General features: G+C 46.6%; 1 protein-coding gene across 15 annotated transcripts in view; it reads left to right on the top strand.

Annotated features, from left to right (window-relative positions):
- Positions 1-12,354, top strand: part of YPEL2 (yippee like 2) — a 31,515-nt gene that overhangs the window by 2,559 nt on the left and 16,602 nt on the right. For 3 of the 15 annotated variants that reach the window (NM_001397240.1, NM_001397239.1, NM_001007847.2), the window contains exon 2: positions 8,690-9,002. In NM_001397240.1, the coding sequence (NP_001384169.1) occupies positions 8,886-9,002 (117 nt within the window). In that variant the 5' untranslated portion in view covers positions 8,690-8,885. Of the gene's footprint in view, positions 1-634; positions 1,736-1,845; positions 1,963-3,118; positions 3,301-3,627; positions 3,902-4,194; positions 4,585-5,982; positions 6,173-8,689; positions 9,003-12,354 lie in introns of all 15 variants that reach the window. The other 12 variants (XM_046902404.1, XM_015295780.3, XM_046902409.1 and 9 more) reach the window with 12 other exon arrangements.

A 12,354-nucleotide genomic window follows, 5' to 3' on the forward strand; every position in this document is an offset into this window, starting at 1 on the left:
TGGTCACTCTGGTGTAGCTTTTTAGAAAGTGGGAGCTCCTTGATCTAGTGTGGTGCTATACGAGCATTACGAGGATTACGGAGGACTGAAAAAAAACATTATTTATTGTTCTTGCATCATGATCTTACCTTTTGCCGTGTGTTTAGAAGGCTCTTGATGGAAAGTCAATAAAACCAGGCCTTCACTGTGCTCTGGTCATGAGCTGAGCTGGCGAAGCTTTGTTAGCTTGAAATTAAACAGAGTCTTCATTAGAGGTCAGCTGTGAATTGCCAGAAAAGTGGAATTCGTGAGTGATGACAAAGTGGAGCTTTGAGTGGAAAGATTGAGAGTTATTGAGAGTTATTTCTCTTAGCTGCTTTGAAGCTATTTAGTGAGGTGTGAGGCAGAATTGCAAAGCAGAGTGGATTTATCACTTTGAAACCACTGCAAAGACTCACGGCTTCCTTTTTACTCCGTAAGCCAGCCCTTCAGTTTGTTCCCTCTTTTCTGTGCTTGTTAATGCTGAGGTCTTGTCTTCTAGATCTAATGACAGTAACAAAAGGCAAAGGACAGGTTTCCTCTTCCTTCCTGAAGCCAAGGCAGGTCCACAGAAGAGATCTGACTACTCTCACTTGAGGATTTTTCATTTCCTTAGGACACATCTTTATCTGGAAAATCAGCACAGCTGCTGGTGGTGAGATGCCAGCTGAGCACCTGGACCTCTTCTTACAGAAACAACGCCTTTCTGTAGTTTGGCCTTGGTGGGAGGAGAAAATGCTGCCCTGGCAGCGGCCCTGCAGTGCGTGAGCTGATTGCTCCCTTGTTCTGGTTGTGCCAGACCTGTCTGAGCAACCTCACCAGGGCAGGACGTCGCATCGCATCGGAAGTGTGGCTGGACTGGCCGAGCCACTTAAGGCTGCAGGAAGTAACGTAATTAATAAGACTTAGCTCTCCCACATCTTGTACCTGACAATCTCAAGTCACTTGACAGTGCTAATTAAAGCTAATCACGCTCCTCTGTTTTTAGTAAATAGCTATTATCCCCACTTCACTCTTGCTTTAATGAATGGCAGTGTCAGGCAATGTGAGTCACTGGCAGTGGTGGGAATGCAACCTGTGTGTGCTGCCTTCCGGTCCTTGGGCCTGCGTATGTGCCTGCCTGGACACGGCTTCTCCATGCCTGTTCAGCATTGTTACAGCACATTAGAAGGTGGGATGTTCTGCTGGCTCACAAAAATACATAACTTTTCAACTGATTGTGGTTGCACTCATGCAGAACTGATCTCCCCGGGTCTTGCTAAGCTATTAAAAGTTGGAAAAGCTGAGGATGCTTTGAGTTTGCCCTTCAGAGGAGGTTTTTGATCCTCTGAGGGGGAAGGCAGAGCAGTGTCACAACTGCACTCTCGCTTCTCCTGTTTCACGTTGGCAGCGACTTCATTATGAGGAGAAAAATGTAGCGTGGTATGACCTAGGGATTGCACAGCTCAGCCTCAGAACTCGGCAAGATTTAAATTTCACTGATGAAATATTAGTAGAGGATGGCTCAAGCAACGTGGTATTAAAAACAGATTGTCCAACCTCACAGAAAAAAAGAGTTAATAATTAACTACGAAAAAAAATTAATGAGAATCCCAGGAACTCCCAGCAGAAGCATTTGTCTGTAGGCACGGAACTATGAGAGGCGAGTCAGCTCACGTACCTTGGCAGCACTGTGCAGGCTGGTGAGGATATCCAGGAGGAACTAAACCACAGACTGGTAGGGTAACAGCTGACTTGACCATTTAAACTCAGTTCAGTTATAAAGTATCTGTCGTGTGTGAAGATTGGAGCTGTAAGTCTTCACCTGAATTTTCTCCCTTGGCATAGGTGTGTTGTGCTGTCAATGGGAATGTGAGCTAGAAGAATGATGACTGAACTGCCATGGAAAATATGTACCTCATTAATGTGACAGCTGTTGCATAGAAGAAAGTGTTTCTGAAGGAGGTTGGTCAGAATTTGGGTTGTTATCCTTTGCATTAGTTAGACAAAGAGGTCTGGTAAAAAGTGAAGCCATTGACTCTCCCATAGCACGCTCTTCTGGGCAGTGTGAGCCCAAAGTGATGGGGCCTTCTGTTCTGTAGGATGCTATAGATGCACAACTGTAGCAGAGCATAATATCCTCCATGTGCTACCATCGTGTTGAACATGTAGCTTTCTTCAGCAGGAAGATGGCTGTGGGTTGAGAGCTGCATCTTGCTGTGTGCATGAGCCATGGCTGCTCCCTTGCCCTGCTGCATTGGGTGTACGTGGCCAGTTTGGAGGAAGGACTGCTATCCCTCAGTGTGGGATGCTGGCATGACTTTTCTTGAGATGTAAAGGAGGAAATGGAGTTGTTTGTGTTATAAATGAGTTCAACGTGCAGTTATTTATTTGTGGCACAAGTGGGATTTGCTGGTAGGAGCACAAGTAAGCGCTGGCTTGTTCCAAATCTGTCCAGGCTGCCGTGCTGCTTTTCTGCATGTATGTGTCCTCCTCCAGGTTGGCAAAGTGATGCTGGCATCTGTTGTGACGGATGGTGGAGCTCAGCCACGATGGGTACCTGCCAGGTGCAGGTGGGCAGCGCGCAGCTCTGATGCCTGCAGTGCTGCCTGTCCTCAGCAGCGCAGGCTCTTCTGCATTGCAAAGATGCTGCTGCCAGGCAACTCGCAGGCAAGTGGGATGAGAATTCAGGCAGAAGTGTCAGTCATTCTCCTGGCAGAGGCTGAGCCTTGCAGTCTGTGTGCATGTCGTTTCGGAGGCAGGCCCAGAAATGGTAGCTAATTTTGAAGGCAACCCTGTAAGACGATGTCTGTCCTGCATCTTTTTGAACGGATGGAATTGTGGAGAGAAGTATTTTCTGGATTTTTTTTCCCAGATTTATTTTTCTCCCTTGCCTTTCGTTATGGTGCCCACAGTGTATTGGATCGGGTTGTTTTGAACAGGATGCTTTGTCCTGTTGTGCAGGGAGAGATGAGTTAGCAATTCTGATGCTCAGTGGGCCTGAATGGGCTGAGTACGGCCCCAGCACTGTAAATAAATCCAGCAAGTTCTCCTGCTAGTCTGCAGCCACGTCTGTACAGCGTCTTGCTGAGATACTTTAACCTGTTCCTTTTGTTTCCAGTCAGTCGTGAGCTGTAGCTCGATGCAAGAAAGCTGCTGCTGAGAATGCAGCCATCCTCTGGAATCGCTTATAGTGACACCATTGCACTTGAGCTCCTGAAAATGCACTGATGTGGATGTTGGCTTCTTTTAAACCATTTTTTTTCCCTGTTTAATTAGATTGGATCTCCAAACTGGCAAAAGGTAAATCAACTATTTAAAGAGCAATTTAAAAATCCTTTTTTTTTTGTTTGTGGACAAAGAGTGTTGGTTTGTACAGTAACAAAGCCAGACAGACTTTGGAGGGGGGGATTAACCTTAGTGAGATGTGAAGATTTGCTGTTTGCTCCTTTGATCGATACAACTGTGGTGATGTTTTTAGCATGGGTAGCAGAGCTGTAAGTGATACTTCTCCTGATGAGCTGTGTGGACCATGGTGGGTGCAGTGTGGCTGGTGTGTCCGTCCCTGCTTCATGATGGCCAGGTAGCATCTAATTGCTGCTTTCTGCATCTCTTCTTGATGCCCTCTAGTGGTTACATGCTGTTTGTCTGCAGTACTTTTGGTGTCAGTCTGGTGTATTTCCATCCACCACTGCAGATGCTTTTTCCCAGGGTCACGGAGTACTTCCTGGGGTGAGGACTGTCTCCATGCTGTGGATGAGGGGGCCAGGGCCCTCAGAGAGGAGTGACTCATGGGGATGTGTCCAGAGGAATAGCAGGAATGAGTTATATTTTCCATTGAAGGTGGTCTAAGAGAGAAACCTGCTCCATGCTGTTTCTGTGCACAAATCTGAACAAAGTAAAGGTAAATGTAGTCTGTTTCACTATTTTCATTTCTCTGTGGGCTTGCAGGGGTTGGAGAATGAGGTGGAAGAACAGAGGCATTGGGAAAGGACACTTACAGTTCATGTATCAGTAATGGCTTCTGTTGACCGTGGCAGTACTGCTGGTACTTCTTACCAAGAGTTTGAAATTGGTGCATTTCAGATACTGAAGAAGTAGGGGAATGTTACTTACCCCCATATTTTATGAAGCATCTGTTATTGTTTTTCCATCGTGTTCCATGTTTGACTTCAAGATGATCACCCTTCCTTTCAGGGCCTTTGACTACAGATATCATCTCTTGCTATCTTCAGATTTGGCTTCAACTTTCCAAAGCTGTTGCTGACCTGTGCTGTGGTGCAAGTCTCCCAGACCACCCCAGGATCCTCACTGCAGAACTGCATCGTCTGAGAGCGAAGGCTCCCAGCTCTGCCAGCTCTCTGGAGCTTCAGCATCTGCACTTCTGACACTGATCCTGCAGGGAATGGGAGAACCCAGCCTGCCCTCTTACTGTGCTGTGTTAGAGACCAGCCTCTCTCAAGCTGCAATGCATTAAGCATTGTTCAGGTAGTTTCCACGTGAAGAAAGCACTGACAAGTACATGTGCTTGCCTCAAGCCTTTTATTAAAACCATGCTAAGAACCTGGAGCAGTGTTGGCTGCTAAGGTTGGTGACCTTGTGGAAACAAAGAACTCCCCAGTCTGATTCCCCCTGTGCTCTAATTACACTCAGCAAAGTACATCTCTAGTTCTTCCTATGTTAATGAGAAGAGACACCAAAGAAGGAAGGTTGGGTTTCCAGACAGATGGGCTTTTTCAGAACCGCTCCAGGCGGCTTTCTGTGGCACTTGCTGTGTTCTGCTAAACATTTTACCAGCTAAAGTCTTAAAAAGCAAATAATCTGTAATACAAACCCTCAAACCCAACAGACCTGCTGTTTGTCCTTTCAGAGTGAGCAGGAACACTTGCCTCTGGGCTGCATTGCACATGGGTTTCATGCAAAACGAGGCTGTATAATAGCCTTTGTTCTCTGCTGCTGTGGCATATGGGCTTGTACCAACAGTAACCTCACGTAGCCAGCATTTGGCACACACTTTGCCTTTCTCCTTTTTTGCGTTTCCTGAATTACTGAACAGCTTAATGTGAAAAGTGGCTGTTAGGCAGATGAAGGGTGAGTGCTGAGCTGAAAGCTGTCTGAATAGCAAAATGCCATGAGTTTTTTTCTTCGTGGGGTGATATCTGACTTTGCAGGACTAGGCAGGGCAGCTGTGACATGCGCAGTGCTGTCAGTGGCCCTGTGACTGATCCTCACTGTTTGCCACAGTAGATGATGCAGATAAGCTTTTCCCTAGAATTCACTCCTTTTGTCTCAACCAGTTTTCTGACTTCTTGCAGGTTAATTAGTACGTACAAATTTCTGTTCCAATGGCTTGATTGCATACATTCCAAAATGAAATTTCTCTTAAATTATAAAAGAGAAATACTGGATTATGCAGAATGCAGATTCTCATCTCTCTAATGGTGTTAGGCACAATAATTAAGTCATCAAAGCTTTTTTTTCTTAAAGGCAATGCTTATATGATGTATGGAGTACTTCTGAAGTTTTTAGTTTGTTTTTCTTAAGGTGGTTCCTTACTTAGCATCTCAGCCAGGTTTCCCATCAAGGTCTTATCTCTGTTCTCTCCCCTGCCTTTAGCAAAGGAATCCATTTGTTTTGCCTTCTCAGTACAGTACTGAGAACAAGAATCACAATTCGTCTCAATCGGTGCCCAGATACCTTCTCAGTTCACTTTGTCTCCTGAAAGGCCACATGTTTTTGCTGACATTAAATATGTTATGAGGTCAAATGAATGAGTTCTCATGAAATATTTGTGCAGAAAGGAGCGTGCAGCAGGTAGTGTGTGTGTGTGTGCTGTTGGTTTCTCTGTGATACCATGTAGCTGTAGTTTTTCCTGTTCTACTCATTGTTCCAGAGCACCGATGCTAAAGTCAGCAAACAACAAATAAGGCATTTCTCTTACGTTCTTCTGGCTGGGCATTGTTTGTGTCTCCATTTGGCTTGTAGGGTGCCTGTGGAGTGCTTCTCAAACTGTAGTGCTGCAGTGCTGAGTTGTTGCGGTGGTGGGCAGTTGATGGGAAAAGAAACAATTGGCACAGTGGTACAGGAGGGAAGCAATAGAGCTGCTGGCTGGTGTGTTTACCTGCTCACCTCATAGAAAATGGAGGAAAGAGAGAAGATCACACCATTTGATGAGGTCAGTGTAAACATGGGTTTTGACAGTCTGTTTGCTCATTCAGAGGTCAGGTGAAATCTTGCTTGTTCCTCAGCTGGTCTGTCTGCTGTAAGCTGTTGCTTTCTGACACTGCTTTGCCTTGGAATCTGGTTGTGTTTGGTCCCTGTTCTGATCTGCTGAGGTCCAGAGATGCAGCTGTGCACCAAACAGGGCACAGGTTGGTCAATTCCACCCGACAGAGTCTTTCTGCCTCAACAGGAGCAGGTTTTGTTTCTGACAAGCTGGGGAATGAGCCCTTCTGTGTCAGGATGGACCTTCCAGAGCTCTGGCTCTAACTTTAATTGCAAAAGGTTAATCTGATTAGTTAGTGTTTGCAAAGAGCTTTAAGGATGAAAAGTGCCATGTAAGTGCTGACTATTATGATGGTGATAGATGGGCTTTATCAGCAGTTTGCAGGATGAGTAAGAATCTTTCTCCCATTTGAGTAGAGGATGAACTGACTTATGAAAAGCAGGAAAAAATATTTTTTTTTGGGGGGGGGGAACCTAAACCAACACACCAAGTATCGGGTTGGCTTACCAGTGCATTCCTCCTGTTGACCATATTGTGGTGAGCGTTGGGCTGTGCTAAATGGTGCCCATGTGTGTCTGTGGCAGCTCCCCACTGTAATGCTTGCAGTACTGTGTTGGGAAGCTGTGCACACAAGGCAGGCTCTGCAGGGCTGCCCAGCCTGCAGTAGGTCTGGAGGGGAATGCCTTCAGAAGCACTAATGTGTCTTGGATGCCTTGAATCTTCCTTTTCAGCAATGACAAGAAGATTTAGGAGCAGAAGTGTTAAGAGACAGAGCTTTCCATAAATGGTGCCTTGGTACCAAGGTGATGACTTTTGGGGTGGGTTTTTTTTGTTGTTGCTTATGTGTCTGACCGTGCTCACGCATGAGGCTTTCCAGCAGGCAGCAGTAATGGATTCACAGCCTGATTATTGCTGCTCTTTCAGTCTGACGTGCTGTTTGGTAAATGGGCTGTGGGCAGGAGTTCTGCAGGACCACCTCCTGCAGCAATTCTCTTGGGTCCTGCCTTCAGTTCCCCAATAAACGTTTTGGTTTCCATCACACCTTCATTGAACAGTTTCCCCTTTAGCAAATAAAGAGATGCATTTGCTTAGAATTGTCCAAGTCCAGCATTGCTGTGCTGTGAACCCTGAGCTTGGTGCTTTGCTGTGCTTGTGGTGCACATCCTGGTGAGCTGCAGCACAGCCAGCTCAGCATGCAGGCTCCTGGGAGCTCTTCTGGCACTGTAGGGACCTCAGCTGGCTTTACTATAACCTGGAAGATAATCAGATACACTTCAGGCCAGTTACACACAGTGGCTTAGAGACCAGCTTTAAGCTTTTCTACTTTTCTGTTTTGTTCCCTTCAGGAATCTCCATTGCAGGTCAGGTTTGGGTGATGTTTTTTCTTTTTCTTTTATTTTAAGAGAGGGGATTGTTGCAGTATTTGATACACAAAGTGCAGGCTCAGGAAGTGAACACAATCACGTATTGTATGGGAGGGAAAATCCTCACGGGAGGAGCAGCCAGAGCCCATGGTTAACTCCTGGAGCATGCATGCACACCACGTACCAGGCAGGGAGGGGAGCTGCTTCACCTTTGCTGCTGCTTTCATCCTCAGAGGAGGCATTTGTTACCTGGCAAGGTTTGTGAATGCAGGATCTGAAAAACTGATTTCTGCCAGCCAGATGACCCAGGCTTGAGCTGCCTAGCAGGTTCTGTTGGATAATGTTGGATAGTAAATGGGTATTTGCAGCCTAAATAGGATTTATAGCTGTGTCCCCTCTTATCAGGGGTAGTCCTGGAGGCTGCTCCTCACTTGGGCTGCTGTCAGATGTTCTGAGGGGGAAAAAAAAAACCACTGGAGTGCGGTTGGTGGAGTAGCTCCTGCCTTCAGAGCTCGCAGCAAATTACAAAGATGAGCACAATGAAGTAATCCTCCATTTCCCGTGTGGAAGCGGGGGCAGATGAGAGGGCAGAACTGGTCTGGTGAGTTGTGCACTTGCTGGTGGCAGAGGAAGCCGAGGCTCAGCTCTCAGCCTTCCCACAGCCCGGAGTGCTGCGTTGCACAGTGCCAGGCCCGGCTTTCTCAGGAGCTGCTGGAGCCTGGCTGCTCCCTGGGCTGCTGCAGCGCTGGGCCTGGATGTGTGCTGTTCCCTGAGGTGTCTGGGAGACGAGACTTGATGAAAATGAGCTTTTTAGCATCTTTGTGCGCCTGTAGTTCTTTCCAAATCCATTAAGCGTTGGAAGAATGAATAGAGATTGTGAGCGCCTGAGTGATAGGAAGATGGTAGATAGCGGCAGCGGGAGGATGTGAGGGCAGGCAGCCAGCAGGCATGAATGTGTGTTGGTCTCACCTGCAGACAGCAGCCCTGTCCCTGGCTGCTCTCTCCTCTCTGCTTGCCATCACACTCTCAGCCCGGAGACCACCGTAACTCACAGTGCAACACCTGTGCTGAGTGTTCCATCTCTGCTCTGTTTTAAACATAGGTCTGTGTGAAGCCCTCTGTTCCCTAGACCTGAATCTCTTCCTCTGAAGCTGTCACCAGCGTGTGGAGCCTGCCCCACACCCATCCCCTGCCAAACCACGGCCTTTACCTGTGTCTTCCGGTGTTTCCCGTGTGACCCGTCCTGCGGCAGTGCCTCCTGGGCTACCCCGGAGTTCACGCAGCGCTCGGTGGCTCCAATGGTGAAGATGACAAGGTCCAAGACTTTCCAGGCATATCTGCCTTCATGCCACAGGACCTACAGCTGCATTCACTGCAGGGCTCATCTTGCTAACCATGATGAACTCATTTCTAAGGTACGTACGTGACCTTACCCTGCGGGTGTGGGGTGTTTGCTCATGCTGCAGATTAGTCTCTGTACAGGTGCCTGGCCTTCACCAGCATTATGGTTTCTGCTCAGAAAATGGGCTCTTAGGCTATAGGATCTGTATGTGAGCTGCTGTTTTCATTTAAGTCAGTTGGAAAATAGCTGCAGGGGATGGGTTTCCAAACCGGGGGCCCTTAGAGTGCTTCCTGGGGGGGTCCATTTCTTCCCGTGATGTTGGCTTCTCCCTCTCATTTCCAGATGTAAAACTGCATTAACTGATGGATAGGACTGCGAGTTGCCTTCCCAGTACTTGTTTGTGTACATGCTTGTCAGCATTGCCAAAGGGTTGTTGCATGATCAAGAGTTGTAGAAGTGCCTGGAAGTGTTTTCTCTGTTAAATATTGATCTGTTCCAAACAACTTCTCTAAAGCCCTTGCTTAAGGGAAGATTTGCTGATGCTTCTACTGAAATGTTATATATCTTTACAAAGACCATTGAGTTGTTGTTCAAATCCACATCGTTTTGACAGCCTCCAAACTAAAAAAAAATCTGCAGAGAAAATGCGAGGGATGGATGCTGGGCTGTGCTCTGTGCTGGTAAGGTTGGAAGGATGCTGTTCTCTCTTATGGTCTCTCAATCACAAAGGGAATCTTGAGGATAAGCTGAATGAAAAGCATTCAGAGCCAGTAAGTGAGGGGTCTTTGCAGGGGGAGCGGGCCAGTTAGAGAAGCTGAGGTGCAAAAGCTGCTGCTAAACTTTCTTGGAGCCTGCTGTTCCTGGCTGTGGTCAAGCATCAGGTTTCCAGCTTTCGGCTGCCTTGGCAATCAACTCTTCCATAAAGTTTATTCAGCTCATAAAGTATGTGTTCAGAAAAAAGCAGACGCGCTGTAAGATTATTAGCTGAGATGAGAGGAAATTGCGCTCGAGCTGTGTGTGTGTGTGCAACTTAAACGAGTTCAGCTTCTGGAGCAGCCTTGAGAGAGGGCAGTATCACAAGGCACAGAGGTGCTTTGCCTGGTGGAAAGGGTGTCATGCTTCCCCCTTCCTGTTTGCACAGGAAAGATAAGAATGTGTCACCTTGCATCAAGGGCATTGGTTGTACAGCTGGAGAGATCCTCTCAGATTCTTTATGTTAGGTGCTCAGATGGATTGTCTTCCATTGGAGGCTGCCTCCTTTCTTTTTCTCTTGGTTGTTGCCTGGTTGGGTTGATCTGCACCTCTGTGATGTTTTCTCTCTGTGCCTAGCAGTTGAATTTCAGCATTCTGCCATGAGTTATGCTGATTGCAGACTGCTACAGTTTTGAGGTTTTTTTCAGCTTCTGTAGACAAGCCTCCTCTAAGGCCATCACATCTGAGTCATTCTGGGCCTCCTGGGGGCTCTTGTTCTGGTACAGGGGCAGCAGTTGTCAGCAGAGGAGGGCTGTAAAGCCTCCAGGTTTTAAAGAGGAGGAGGTTGTACATTTCCACAACAGAAAGAGGTTTTGAAATGTTAACATCAACAGCAGAGTTAGCAGTGTGTGCCCAGGTCTGGGCTCGAAGCACATCCTGCCTCCCAGACCAGCTGGGTGCCTTCAAGCCCTTGCTCCTGTGCTGTTCTGATGTTTGTAAAATGAGGTAATCACTCCCCTGCCCCTCCACTGGGAGAGTTGTTGCAAGCTGGATTTTGGGCTGAGACCTAGACAGAGGAGGTAGGTTTTGCTTTCTGTGTTCATTGTAGGTCAGAATTTGTGCTTTGCTCTTTCCAACATGCCTGGTCCTGAGCAAGGGAGAACACATGGCAATGCATGCCCGTTGGTTTCACCTCTGATGCTTCTTTCTCCTCCTTGTTCCATGTCTGTGCCCTTGATATTCCTGTGTGCAGTGCAGCCAGCTTTACAGATAAGTAGCTTCCAGCAGGGCGATACCATTGCACCCTGCTTGGAATCCAAGCTTCCAGTCATCAAGGCATGCAGGATCTGCCCAGGAATGCTGACTGCTAAAATATGAATGCAGAAGAAAAGATTTGAAAACACAAAACAAAGCTGTGTGTTGAATTATGGCAGTGTTAGCTACAGTGTGCTGGGATGCTTGTCTGCTCGTTGTGGACTGGGGTGTAACCTTGTAGTAGTGTTGGGAGAGCACTGCTGGTGGAATATTAGTGGGTCGTGCAGCTCGAATCCAAAGGCTTTGGGGTTTTAGGTTTTATTTCTCACAGTTATAAACCTCAGTAAGACACATTCTTAGTGTAATTGAAAACTTTATAAAAATAATTGTGCAATCGTAATTTGTACAACAGACCATTAAACTGAGAACAGAAGGGCAGTCCTTGCCTCAAGGGGTTTCCAATATGTGCAGAGACTTTCCCAGGCAAACTTAAATAGTCGTCTTTTTATCTGTTTGAGTTAGGATTTAAACATCTCCCTGAGGCCTTCTGCAGTGCTTTCATCACAGACTTATATTAGCATCTGAGAACCAGGAGGTGGAATTGCCACGCTCATTTTCCATATGAAAATCTAACAAACTGAAGGAAGGAACGAGTGCTGTGAGGACTGAAAAAGGAACAGGAGATTACTTCAAACCAGTGTTTCTCAGGCTGCAGTGTATCCCATCTTGAACCTGACTGTCGCTTGATTCAGAACAGCCCAAATGACACTATCTTTGGAAGCACTCCCCAGAAAACAGGCTTTTATGTAACAGCAGGGTGTTGGTGTTTTTGCTCAAAGAAATTAATTCCTATATTCATTTTGCCCCAAGTTGTACAGAGACCACATGAGAGCTGTGCTGCTATGCGTGCCATGAGCCTTTAGCTCCTTTGGCTACATGCAAATGGCAGCACTGGCTCACACTGCTGGCTGAAGCTCTAGCTGGAGCTGAATCCCACTATTGTTCTGGGTCAATCCATACTTTATTTCCTTTTCATCTCTGTGTTTCTCCTCTTAGCCCTTCAGCACCAGCGTTAACCTTGGCTTCAGTGTTTTGCTAGGTCTGGATATCAACAACTCTTCAACAACTATGCCTTTGCAGGACTGATTTTTTGCTTTCTTTCCTTCTTAAGGAAAACTTTGTGCATTAAAATGGACGGAAGGTTTCTCAATAACCCATTGCTATTTAAAGAAAATAATCGATGCTGAAGCTTTTAAGAAAATCTGAAACTGTTACATGAAGCCAGTTACTAAAATGTTGCCTGTGCACTTGGCCTTTTATCTTCTGCAGCCAAAGGGAGAAAGTGGTTTAGAACGTCTGATTTGTAATGAGATCCCAATTGTGGGCTGGGTCGTCTGGCCAAGAAAGGTTTTACTGACTTAGGAAATAGAAGGTGATGAGATAGATGGGTGGAGTGAATAACTAGTTTTCATTTGTAT

This window comes from Gallus gallus, chromosome 19 (assembly GCF_016699485.2).
Source record: "Gallus gallus isolate bGalGal1 chromosome 19, bGalGal1.mat.broiler.GRCg7b, whole genome shotgun sequence".
NCBI lineage: Eukaryota > Metazoa > Chordata > Aves > Galliformes > Phasianidae > Gallus > Gallus gallus.